General features: G+C 47.4%; 1 protein-coding gene across 1 annotated transcript in view; it reads right to left on the reverse strand.

Moving 5' to 3' along the window:
- The window catches only part of exoc6b (exocyst complex component 6B), a 77,580-nt gene that overhangs the window by 29,525 nt on the left and 34,114 nt on the right, over positions 1–13,941 (reverse strand). Inside the window, exons 16-19 of the mRNA XM_076724726.1 lie at positions 10,077–10,188; positions 9,132–9,266; positions 8,709–8,897; positions 831–972 (exon numbers count right to left, since the gene is read on the reverse strand). Coding sequence (XP_076580841.1) covers positions 831–972; positions 8,709–8,897; positions 9,132–9,266; positions 10,077–10,188 — 578 coding nt within the window. The remainder of the gene's footprint in view (positions 1–830; positions 973–8,708; positions 8,898–9,131; positions 9,267–10,076; positions 10,189–13,941) is intronic.

Below are 13,941 nucleotides of genomic sequence, written 5' to 3' on the forward strand. Positions count from 1 at the left end.
CATCTCTCTCCATCCTTGCCAGCTTTTTCTTCATCGGAGCCCTCCGTCTGCCATGAATAAGTAACTCTGTAACCTCCTAACCCCTCCACAGCGCTGCACGCATGTCACCGCTCATCACGTCACACACACACACACACACACACACACACACACACACACACACACACCATGTGACCCGCGCTGTGACTCTAAGAGCCTCCATCATGTAAAAACGGAGCCAACGACGCCTCCCGCTCTTTCGTTCCTCCCCCTCCTTCATCTGCGAGAGCTCCTCTGCATCTTTAAAGTCCCAGAAAACAAGGCGAGGAGGGAAGAGGAGAGCCAGGGTGGGATGGGAGGAGGAGAGGAGGACGACATGATGGAGAGGAGAAGGGAGGAAGAAAGCAGAAAAAAGGAGAGGAGTGTTTTCAGAGGGATGCTCTCCCCTCACTGTGTGACTGGTTGATCCATAGCGCCCCCTGTGCTCTCAAACGCAACCTGCACACATGGCAAGCTCATTGGTGAACGTGATTCCAAACTTTTTAACATGTTTTATCCGTGTTGTTGATTAACTACACGGGACTTTCCAGGTGCGTTTTTGGGTGTGCGCATCAATGTGTTTTTGTGTGGTGGGAAATGAAAGATGTAATGAAGGAGAGATTAAAGGAGCAGAGGAGGACAGAAATAAAACTACTGAATTAAGACGTTCAGGATAAAGGAGGAGTTGAGGGAGGAAGGAGGGAAGAAGGGTGAAGGTACAGTGACTGATAACTGACGGGGCTGACAGAGAGAGGGGAGGAGGTGGGTGACGTTAAAGCCGAGCATGCTAACGTAACAACGCCGACACTCACTCTCGCACTCCTTGACGTCGGTGTAGAGCTGGTGCAGAGCTCCCATGGAGATCTGTCGGACCTCCGGGTCGAGCAGGAGCTGCATCAGCGAGGTGGAGATGTGTTTACAGGCCGACATGCAGGCCGTCTGAGCCACCTTACCCTGAGGGGGAGAGAGAGAGAGGTTAGAGCTCCATAGTTTAATCAAACAGTGTGGATGGGACTTCTTCCTGGGACACAACGTTTCTTAACATAACCCTCCTTTCCACTTCCATGCTAACTGCCCGGTTCTTCTTCTTCTTCTTCTTCCTCTTGCTCTGACCATCATCACTTCCTGTTCACCTGAGCATTGAACAGCGGTGAGTGTTCATGGCGCACTTCTTGACCTTTTTATTTCAAGTTATTCAGTTTTCTTGCTTCTTTTTTGGACCTAACAAACATCTTAGCTGTGACCGAAACATCGTCTATTTAAATAAATGTGCGTCTTGGAGCGGATGTGCAGGCGTGACGCTTTTCATCTGACAACTACATGTGATGTGTGTGTGACTAAACTTCTAAATAAATATCACGCTGACAAAAAACACCTTGAAAGGTCCTCATCTTCATCACACACAAACATTAATACATGCACACACACACACACACAAACAGGGGTAATCACAATGAGTTCATGTGCACTTAATTGCAAAGGTTTTTCAGTGTATGAACGAACACACACACACACACACACACACACACAGAGTGAGTGTTAATAAATGGTGCTGCGTTCAGGTGCAGTCAGAATGATGAAGTAGCATAATAAGAATAAAGCAGCGGATGAGGAAGTGCATGACAACGCATTAATACAGAAACCAAAACATGTGTTTGTGTGGGTTTGATCGAGTGTGTGTGTGTGTGTGCGTGTGTGTGCGTGTGTGTGCGTGTGTGTGTGTGTGTGTGTGTGTGTGCGTGCGTGCAGACGCGTGGGCCATCTCAGTGACTGGCCGCGGCCTCGATCTCGACCTCGGCGTCTGCATTCCAACAGAGTGAAGCAAAGAGATGAAAAGGAGACAAAAGGAAAAACCTGAAAATGAGGTAAAGCCTGTAAAAGTTCAGCTTGGAGGAGCTGGAGGGAAAGAAACAAGACAGAACCGGATGAAATGAAATCCACGGCAAGAAGGCATTTCTGCTCCTCCTGACCGTGACATAACTCAATTTCACTCACACTATTACTTCATTCCCTTATTCTAAGTTCTTTCAACACAGTTTTGACAACAAGTGACTGTTTCTGCTTGTTATTTGTTATGAGTGTAATTGTAAATATCACCATTACAGTGAATTTACTATCATCATGTATATTATCAGTGTGCTTTGACTTGATTTGTCCTCTTTTGTCTCTTCTTTGCGCTCACTTTCAAACAGCCCATTGTGTTTCAGCATATGGTTTTGTCATAAAACAGCACTTAAAACTCTACATAAACTTCAACATTTGCTTGTCAAAATGCTGGAAATGTCTTCATCCAGCGACTCGGTCCATGTTTATTCCTGTAGATGGAATTTTTTACGACTCCTCGGTGAAAATGATAAGTCAAACAGCTTCATGGCTGGCATTTAAAACAGTGAAATTTGAGGCAAAATCAATTCATTCCAGTGGAACTGCTGCAACTAGTGGCTTTGCCTGCAGGTCCAAAGTAAATCTGAGTGAAGCTGAACTCATCAGGTTCAATTTGGGTCAACTTTGACAGCCAAATTTACATCAGTGACCAACAGAAAGCCGTCTTGACAACACTTAACTGTTTGCACACAGGACTGAGACAGAAGCAGATGAACAAATATGTCTTTTGAACAAGCTAGACTGCTCTATTAGCAAGCAAGCTAACAGTAAGCTAACAGTAGGACGCTAACTAGCTCTGACAGTTTTTCCACCCCTCGTCAATAACTGACGTACAACCCTCAGAGACAAATGTCAGGGTGGACTAAACAGCACAGTTACGACAAAACAGACAGAAGTATCGTGACTGTCGAGCGTTAGCATGTTCCCAGTCTGCTACCGCACCAGCTGCTAGCTAACCAGCTCCAGTAGCTCAGCCACCTCTCCAGCCTCACCAGCTGACTTGTGAAGACCTGCAGATGAATTTCCTTGTGCCACTTTCTGATGTGATCAGGCCTTCAGATTGTCTTTTGTGAGTCTGACACACCACATATTCATTAAAATCATTAAGAAACAGTTTAAGACTTTAAGAGACAAACATAATTTACTCTGTCTGTTCTCCAGGAAGCAGCTCAGCTCAGCGGCCTGCCGTCGGAGATCCATAAAATTCATCTTATCTTATATAACAAAGCCGACAGCAGCAGAAAGATCCCATTGTAGCTGTGAGTGAACTGAGGTCCACCTCAGGAAGGAGTCTGCAGGCGGTTCATTCAAGAGGCAGCGCTCACCTCAAAGGGAAATCAAATTACACACACGGCGCACACGTGCGAGCACATATGTTCGAGAAACACACACCTACGACTGGCCGGATATCCTCCAATACGACGCTGGCCTCCGAGTATCCACACACACACACACACACACACACACACACACACACACACACACACACACACACACACACCATACAACCCCAGGGGTCAGTTATCACAGGGTGAGATTGAGCGTGAAATAGGCTAATTCTATTTACATGTCTTGAAGCTGGGCTGACTGACACACACACAAACACACAGGTAGGTCTGTCTGACGACGTCTCAGAGTTCAACACAGACAACTGGGAACCATTAGCCTGAGGCACACTGGAGGGAGGAGGGAGGAAGAGGAGCGAGCACAGGAGGAGAGAGGGAAGGGAAGGCAAGAAGAGGTTGAGGAAAGGTCAGGAAAGGAAAGGAAACAGAGGGAAAGGGAGAATGGAAAAGGAGGATGGGTCAGGAAAGGGAAGGAAATAAAATGTGAAGAAAGGAAAAGAAGGGAAAGAAAATGCCAGGAAAGGATATGAAAGGAAAGGAATTAGAGGGAAGAGTAAAGAAAAGGAGGGGAGGTTGGGAATGGAAATGGAAGGAAAGAAATGGAAATGACAGGTGAATAACGGAAAGCCGAGGAAAGGAAAGAGGAAAGATGAGGAAAGAAAAGGAAAGGAAAGGAAAGGAAAGGAAAGGAAAGGAAAGGAAAGGAAAGGGAAAGACAGAGAGGACAAGGAAAAGGAAGGACAAGAAAAGAGCAAGGAAATTAAGGGAAAAGGAAAGAAAAAGTGAGGAAAGGAAATGAATGGAGAGATGAGGCAAGACAGGGGAAGAAAGGAAAGAAAAGGAAATGACAAGTGAGGAAAGGAACAACAAAAGAAAGGAGAAGCAAAGGACAAGAAAACTGAGAAAAGGAAACCAAATTAGGAAACTAAACCGAAGGAAGGAAAGGGAAGGAAGGAGACAAGAAGACAGAATGAAGGAGAAAAGGACAGAAGTCAAAAGGAAGTGAAGGAGAGAAAGACAGGAAGGACTCAGAATCCAGTGATGCTTCCTCTCCATCCTCACTCCCTCTAACTCACAAGCCCTCCACCCCTCCATCCCCCCTCCCCCCTCCTCCCACCCCTCCCTCCATCCCTCCCGCTAACGAGCCACGTTCATCAAAGAGCTCATTAAAAGCTACTCAGCTCCTAACGGCTGAACAAATAGACAAGAGACGAAAGAAAGCAGAGGAGGTGGAAGGAGAGAGGTGAGGGGAAAGGACGAGGACGAGACGGGTGGAGTCCGGCCGAGAGATGAAGGGGGCGAACGATGAGGAGACGAGACCGAAGGAGGGAAGAGGAAGGAAAAGGAGGCGCAATGAAAGGAATGCAGATGGATGAGGACGGCGGTGAAATATGCTAACAGACGCAAACGTTTCTGTTTCGTTTAGAAGCTGAAAATTAACAGTTTGAACATTTAAAGCTGCATTCATGCATATTTTTATAAACCTTAAACCTTTCAGCACATTTAGTCGTGTTCAGGCAAAGTTAGCCGCTAGCCCATGAAGAAAAGTGGAACATCTGGTGGAACAGCTGGTGGAGACCAAACTGGAGAGTCAGTATTGGACATGAAGACACCAAAGGAATGCTAACGTTGCTATGTGTCTATAGGCACATTAGCCTTCATGATATTATAAGACAGCTTCAGGTCGAGGCTGGACTTCTATCAGTCTCCTGCCCTCTACTGGCCAGAAACTGGTCAGCGCTGTTTTAAAGGGCCATGAGAACATGTTCTCCCAATCAGACTCATGCTATTAGCAATGCGGTTCTTCAAGAGCACACAAGTTTGAGCAGATTTACTCTCATTGGTTTGAAGTGACGCACTTCTCTGCACCAATCAGGATTTAGCGAGCAGGCTGTTCATTTCTTCATACTCACAATGTTTTTTTATTTTTACCAAAGTTCAGCTTTGATTGTTCCTTATTCAGTCAGGAATATTTAACATCATGGAGCTGCAAACAGTCCAAGTCCAACAATCTTTCTCTGCTGGTAGAGCTGTGAGGTTTTCTGTGGGTTTGTCACTATGAGCGACCTTTTTCACAGCACACAGTCATCCGATCGAGTGTAAAAGAACTGATCGGTGCAGCTTTGCAGTGTTTTCAGGGGCTTTAAGATGTTTAATGAAACATGTTTCCACAGGCCGAGGCTTTCTAAGATCAGGTTAATCAAGAGCTTCAAATGAAACGACTCAAAACGCTGGTGACAAATTTGTTCGAACAACCAGAACCTCACATGTCAGAGAGTTCAGCGTAATAACAGATCGATGTGCATCTCCACCACACCGTGCACCTCCCTTTCTGACCAGGGTTTGTTTGTTTTCAAGCTCTCGGCCTCATGACGCTCGAAGCAGGTCGAGTCAGAAACACAGCAGCACGGTAAGTCGCTGCTTCCCGACGCCATAACGCACTGATTCACAACTCCTGGAAGGGATTCGACACGGTGTATAATATGCTCTCTGTCCATCCAGAAACCTGTCAGTCAAATGAACAGCAGGTTAGGGCAGCCAAAAGTCAAGAGGTGGGATCACAGCGAAAAATATGATCCTGACGTGACGAGTTCACTGCTGCTTCGACCACATCTGCGACAGAAAATATGACAAATGAGCCTCAGCATCAGTCTGAGGGGCGATGGATCTTAAGTCTGATTCACGGCTCGGAAAAGGGCTGAAAATGTGAATCTCCTCGTGTGTTTGAGACTTAAATTCACACAGCCGGCCTGCAGGTCGGCGTACGGGGGAGCAGATCCAGGCTGAGCCTCGTGGAACGCTCACAGATCGCTGCGTTGTGGCAGGTATTTGTTCACGTCACTCAAGAAACACCACAAAAATGAAGTCTGGCCTCGGCTTTGGGCGCATTTTTGTGAGCGTTTTCTCTTTGAGTGTAACCTTGACGCACACACAGAGCCAGCACAAGCAACTTCAGGGAATCAAAACCACATTTGATCTGACAGACACCAGGGGTGGAAATTTCTTTTTGTGTAGAGCAGCGAGTGGTAAACACAGACGGCGAACAGCAGACGTGCTCTCATCCTCTCTGCTCAAATAAAAGTCTTACATCAACTTTTCTTTTACGTATCAATAAAGTTTTAGGGCGGAGCAAGACCTCCGCACGATGCCGTCACCCGCCAAACTTTCTGGTACGTTAGCTTTAACGCAAACAGAGTCGTTCGGTGGCGGCTGCTGAACATTTCCCTCCCTGGTTTGGGGCAAAGACACACGAACACAGATTCAGGCAAACGTGCATCACCTCTCTTCTCATCTCACATGCCGGTTGGGTGAACTCTCAAGTGAGGATTCGGGGTCAAAGTTGAAGGGTTAACAAGGTCAGTCGGGGATTGGTAAACATCACTCCTTTACCACAGCAACCCAGATACTCACCGGCAAGGTCGCGTGTTCGACGGCGGTTCCCTACGGCGAGAAACATAAACCGGGACATTCAGCCGACGGCAAAACAGTGAAACTCCTCTTATTCATGGGAGACGTGGAAAGCTGTAACGGCTCCATGGAAATAAAAGTGCTCAATCAAATCAAAGCATTGGCAGCCTCCTCTGTGTATTTATTGCACACGGGCCCTTGAGATGATGCTAATCTGGCTTTATCTGGCAATTTGTACTGAGGTGCTGAATCACCGAGCGGAGCGCGGCGAGCCTGAGACACAGCGCCAAACGTCCTGCGCGCAGCAGAAAACTGATCAAGCAGCTTATGAGGCATAAAATCGGAGCAGCGCGGGCCAGAACTTCCTTTCTAATGTTCCCATGATTATTTTCACTCTGGAGGCCTGTTCATGCCTCCACCGCTCCATCTTTAAACCTGAGCTCAATTCGATTAGGAGTATTTAGCTAGCGCTACGCCGCGACCGCTGTTATTAGCCCTCGTACAGGGCGACCCCTCTGAAGGTGTGTGTCCATAAAGCTGCTGAAGAAACGTGAGCCCACTCAGCTTCCTTAGCTCACGTCTGCTTCCTGCTTGTTACACTCAGAGCCGTTAAAACAATGAGCCAATGACGGTCAACACTTAGGCACTGCTGCATTTCTTTTCAAATGTTGTATTTTACTTGATTTTATGCATTAAATCTAACGTATTTTAACCTGTGTTTTATTATTTTATGCTGTGTTTCATCGTGCTCGTGCTTATCATATCAGGGTCCGGGGTCAGCTGCTGTGAGTTTAGGCTGCATGTGAGATGGCACATTGTTAAAATACTCCATTAGAGGTAGAATACATTGAAAATTATAGTTATGTAAAAGTATCAACAAGATGTTTAATGTCACACTGTGCTGCTGTAGTTTGGACCTGTGAGGTCAGCAGTTCATAACCCTGAACATTAGCATCTGAGATCAGTCAGAGCTGACGCCCAAAAATACTGCTAACGCTAGCTGCTACTGCCAGCGACAGCTAACATTTTGAATCAGGTCCAAAATGCAAAGAAACACGAGTAGTAGTACTAATACACTGGCAGCACTAGTTTTAGCAGTAGTTAAAGTACTTTTCCATCCAGCCTGCTCCCTTCAATAGTATCTAATTCATTTTTGTGTAACTCAACTCTTTTATACGAGCACCTCTTACTTCAGAGGGTCATACCACCCAGCTTTTTAGATCCATAGCATCTGATCTACTTAGGAGGCCCCGCGCTCCGTGTGTGTGTGTGTGTGTGTGTGTGTGTGTGTGTGTGTGTGACGAGGTCATGTCCGGGGCTTGTGGGGGTGTAGGAAAAGCTTCTTAGAGGTGCTGGAAAACACTTAGCTCGACCACCTTGTGTGTGTGGCCTTGTGGCCTTGTGACCCGCTCTGACCAAATCTGTGTGCGCCATCATCTTAAAACTAACCCGCGTGTGTGTGTGTGTGTGTGTGTGCGCGCGCGCGCTGCGGCTTTCATGAGAACTGTCCATGTGTTCGAAACCGTCTCACACTGGAGGGGGAACATGGATCCTGTGTGTTCATACTTCATAGTTTACTGCAGAACGATCTGAACACAGACTTTAAATTCAGCGTTTTTGGGCCGAGGTTCGATGTTGAATTGAACTGGAAATACTTAACGTGCTGTCGGGTCATCGTGAGGAAAAATCATCATTCATTGTCGGCACTCTAACGTCCTGACTGAGTGCATAATGTCATTACAGCCGGGCTGTGGAGTCAATAGCCTGAGCCGCTGCTTAATCTGGTGCTGCTGACCTGAGCAGCTCACCCTTTAATGAGCTTAACGGGCCCCATGTTAACGATCTAACCCGTAACGAGCTCATACTCTAACGAACTAAAGCAGATTGTCCTGCCCTGTGATGTCTCACGCCGACATGCAGGGAGACCAGTGGGCGAGCTTATGTAACACACACACACACACACATGCACCCACGCTCGCACACACACATCTCTTGTTTGTAAGTGTGCCTCTGCCTTTGTGTGTGTGTGTGTGTGTGTGTGTGTGTACTAACAGGCAGGTTGGTGAACACGCTGAAGGTGCTCTTCAGAAAAGCGATTAGGTCAATCAGGTAGTCACTGGCGTCCAGAGTCCCGCCTCCCTGCACCGCAGCCATCCAATCGTAGTCGGCCAGCTGCAGGAACTGGTCGATCTTGGCGTTCAGGCTGGTGTAGATCTCCGCCTCGGCCGCGTGACGGGCGTCCTGCAGGAAGCCGGAGATCAGACTGAGAGGCGTGTGCTATGCATGCTTTTACTTTGGTTTTACTGCTGTTAATGTAACAACAAAAAACAAAAGAAAGAAGAAATCCAAGAGGCAAGAGAAGGAAAAACACTAAACAGAGAGGTGTGTGTGCGTGTGTGTGTGTGTGTGTGTGTGTGTGTGTGTGTGGGGCAAAGGTGAGAGGACAGACTAAGAGCAGGGGCTTCTGCGGCGTACCTTAAAGGTGGACGTCCCGTACAGCTTGGTGGCGTTCACTGTGTCAGGCGGGACATTCGTGATGTTCGATATAAACTCCTCCAGGAAGTGGCAGCTCTGCTCCAGGTGGGTGGTGTTTATGATCACCTGCACCAACTGGACGCAAACAGAGGACAGAAAAATGACACCGGGCATCGCGAGGTGTGTTTAATTTCAGTACAGAGAGATGAGAATCAAACGCACCTCTCCTATAAATGAGCGACCGTGTGGAACTCAAGAGAATGCAAGAGATTCTGTGATTTTATTTTGAAATTCTGCCAGAACACTAAAACAGGAAATGACAAGAGGTCAACTTCTTGATTATTTTTTGTGGAAAAGATCCAATAAAATAAAACAAAAGCACATAATAGAGCAAATAATTTCTCCAATAATCAGTTCACTGATGTGTTACTGTCTCCATGTCAACATCCGTCCTAATGTTCAGCTAATTATTCTGAAATTCAGCAGTTTTAATTAAACTTGTTTAATGAGGGATGCAGACAAGCTGACACCCTCTCATATCGTCACTTCCTGTTCCTGTGAATAACTGATGTTTGGCCTCCAGGCTGCTCATCGAGCAGGGAAACAAACAGCAAATGAAGCGGGAAATAAAAATAAACACAGCTCACAGTTCTGCATAGTTATGACGACGACGACAAAAACAACAACAATGACAACAACAACGACAGGTTGAAAAGAGGAAACGTCTGTTTTTGTGAAAGTAAATGATCTGGAAAGATTGAGAATGATCACGCTGAGCAACCGAGTCACACTCAAGTTGTGCAAACAACATTAGCTCGTTCCCTCTGAGAGAGATTATCACGAGCGTCAAGAGTGTTTTTTTTTTTCTTTTTTTACACATGGACATGGACACACACACACACACACACACACACACACACACACACACACACACACACACAGTACCTCTGCCAGCCCGACATTCTTCTTCTTAATGGCGTACTGCAGACAGTGGCTGAGGGTTCTGGTCAACAACAGATTTGTCGACTTGCGGATCATATCATCTACCTCCGTGGAGCTGAGGACACACACGCGCACGCACGCACGCACACACACACACACACACACACACACACACAGAGAGAAGGGCAGAGCATCAGTGACTGTGCAGAAGCGAATTGTTCCATTTCTCGCAGAGAGCTGCTGCGTCTGGAAGCCAGCACAAACAGTTTAAGTGAATTTCTCAGTCTGAAAATCTCCCCATTTGGAAAAAGCCTAAATGTCAGCCAATCCAAATGAGTACATTACCATGTTACGAGCTGTCAGGCTCATTAGAAGCCTAATATTACCTTAAGTCCCCTGATAAGTCCAGAGTTTGAAAACAATTAGTCCAAACCGCTGAAAAAAACCTCAGTTTCAGACTGGACGGGTCCAAAGCGCGTCCCTAAATACTCCAGACTTTTTCGGCCGATTAGTCACCTGTCCTGATATTAGCCCTGCATTTTTTAACATATTCAGCCACACCCGTTCTCAGCAGACTTTAGTCATAAAGTCAGCACCTCTCACAGCCAGCCAGGCCGAAGACGCCAGCAGGCTGTTACGTCCGAAATGAGCTCAAATTTGCTGTTAAAACAAATGTTTGATGGCGCTAATCAGAGCCACTTACAACTCCGACTACTATTCATTTTGTTATGCTTGAAATTTGGGTGATGTTCGGTGAAGAAACCCAGACAAATTTCTGCACAGTTTTGGAAGTCTGGTCGGGTTTTTCATGGCAGCGTGCGTCTCTCTGGCGAGGCGTCGCCTCCTGTTAATAACTGCTTCCTGGAAGCTGCACAAGAGATGAACTGAGACCCTGCTGGGACTCCTCAGACGGGAGGGACGAACGCGAACACACGATGAAATACACTGTCAGGAGAAGGTAAGCACATCTCAAGAAGACGAGCTGGAAGTCAGAGGGGGACAAATGCAAAAGGAGGTGACACAGAAAGGTCAAACAGCGATAAGCAGCGGAAACGAAAGCGGCTCCCTTCGTCCCGCTGAGGGAGGATGAAGAAGAATCTGTTTGACTGTGTTTCAGTGCATGTGTGTGTTTTTCAGCGCGTTCGATTCCAGCGCCCTGTGGGTAACAAACACATTCCAACCAAATCAGTAAATTATCTGTGCCTGGAATCCAACCTAACACACACACACACACTCACGCACACACACACACACTCACTCACTCACGCACACACACACACCGTGTCGCCTGAGGGAGAATGAGAGCTGGAATTCCAAACTCACTCTCTTTCCAAAAAAGCAGAGGAATCCTAAAAACGTTCCGACAATTTGGAGCAGGGGGGAAACATTCCTGGAGCGGCAGAAGTGCCGAGTGGACAAAAACGGTGTGTGTGTGTGTGTGTGTGTGTGTGTGTGTGTTTGGAGAGTGGCAAGAAGTCAATGTATGCTAGTGAACTCTGCAAGCACACACACACACACACACACACACACACACACACACACACACACACACACACAAACACAGACACGCCGCAGGACTTGGGTTGAGTTTCATTACATTCACGCCGCCATCAGTCACAATAAACGCACGGTGGGCGACGCTGTCAGAGGGAAGCCAAGCGCCCTCGGTGCAGCACGGGGAGGAGCGGGCGGAGGCATGCGGAGGTATTTCCTAAAAATACACAAACAATGACAACAACGCAAAAAAAAAAAAAAAAGACGAGTCAGCAGTGAAAACAGCGAGAGGTTAGAGTGCACGTAGGCAGGAAGCCGCAGGTATGCACCGCGAAACACACTCTGGACAGCATTAAGGAACATGCACACACAAAACATCCCGACGTGTGTGTGTGTGTGTGTGTGTGTGTGTGTGTGTGTGTGTGGAGCGGTGAGTGACTGTGCTGAGTCGCTGTGCCCACATATAATAGGAATCAACTGTGGTCATCGACGTGCCAGCCAAGTACACTCTGCTCTGTGTGTGTCGGTTTCTGGAAGACGGACAGCTCGTGTGCACAGTGTACATGCTGTTTCTATCCCTGTGTGTGTGTGTGGCTGCTGTGTGTGTCCCCTGTATGTGTGTGTGTGTGCGCGCGAGCAGAGTTCCACTCATATTTTTCTCGCGCCCTCAAATGGCTCCTTAGCACGACTCTGTACGTCACTTGTCGCTGCGGTCCGACTCCTCCGCTGCTCCACCGATGGGACCGAACCGTGACAGAGGACAGAGTGACTTCAGTGTAGCAGCACCGCGTGACGGAGACGCGTACGTGACGCGAGCTGGAGCCTCTTCAAACTGCTGAAAAATGTGAGTTTCTGAAGAAATATGCTTTAACAAACCAGCTTCAGAGCGACTGTTTGGCCTCAGCCGCTCAGCAGGTTAACACAAGCACCGATTCACCACCTGAAACACGGAGACGTCCGTATCTTTACGCAAACCTGTTTTCACGCATCCAAGCCACAGCGGCTGTGGCTTCAAAATAAAAGCACAGCAATGTTCTGCCTGAGGAGAGCTTTACTTTTATTTGCATGGCGAGTTTGCTCTCTGTGGTCAAGAATCAGCTCATCGAGTCAGTGAGGACAAGCGACGGCTTGAATCTGCTGAAAATAAAGGTTGTTTTTGCTTTTGACACATTCTGGCTTCTTCTCGAGCAAGACCGTAAAAACATGCCGGCGAGCTGGCTGTCAAAACAGGTTGGTTTCACCCAAATGAGCTCAGTTACAGCATCCATTGGTGTATTATGACTGACTACAAACCATCTATTTCACAAAGCAGCATGTAAGATACGTTTTGACAGACCTGACAAAACGTAACAGTATTTACGAAATCACAGGACGAGGCCTGAGCTCTCATGTCTGTGATTGGTTTAACAGAACATGACGCCTGTGATCCATGTGAACCAGGAGCTGCATCAAACCCGCCTTGGCGCAGCGTCCGCGGCGGCTGGCTCTCCGCTGGCGTCTGTGATCGAACGGCTCGCTCGGGCTCGACATGCGCGACTTGATTTTGACTCGTTTGATTGTCTTGGTTTCTGTGGAAGTCGTGGCCAAGAAGCGTTTTCACTTTCATCCGCAGCTGCCTCTGTTCTCCCTCCGGGCTTTGCCTCGGCCGGGCCGGCTGAGCCTGCATGCTCTTTCTCAGCGACACCCTGCTTCATATTCGCAGCTCGACACATTCACACCCGCAGTCGTTTAACGCTGGAGCGAACTTCGGGCTTGACTGTGTGGCTCACGGGCATCTGAGAAAGCCGTGTTCTCATGTTTTCACCTCACCCAGCTGTTCTACCTCGAGGCTACAGGTTTACGTCTCCGCCGCGAGTGTTCACGCCAACATCACCTCATCTCCCCTTCGTCCTGAAACATCACAGAGCCGAGCAGCCTTCATCACTGCAGCTTCTGCCAGACCAACACTCAGGTCAAATATAAAGCAATGTCTTTGCTGTCTGTGCCACGGTCGGCAAAAACACGGGCGACTCAGTCTGCCAGTCATGTTTAGAGCACTCCAAGTGGTCTGGTCTGGGGAATTTATACCCAAATGGCTGGGTATGAATTTCTATGTTTTCTTAACTGAAGAGGGAAATGTACTTCGTATTCCTCAGTTGTTTTGAGAGTCTCCTGTACTTTCTGTGATACTACAAGACACCGAGGCATGGATTCACTTAAGGTCTATGCAGGAAAACGATGCACTTCATTACTGATGAGGCTAAATAAGGAGACCATGTTGTTCAGCAAAAAAAAAAAAAAGTGAGCAGTGAGTTGAAAACACTTCCAGCAAAAAAGGTCTTTTTGTACCCAATATTGGTCACGCATGTGTAAATAATGAATCTCATAATCTCTC

The sequence above is a fragment of the Chaetodon auriga genome, chromosome 24 (assembly GCF_051107435.1).
Source record: "Chaetodon auriga isolate fChaAug3 chromosome 24, fChaAug3.hap1, whole genome shotgun sequence".
NCBI classification, from domain to species: Eukaryota; Metazoa; Chordata; class Actinopteri; order Chaetodontiformes; family Chaetodontidae; genus Chaetodon; species Chaetodon auriga.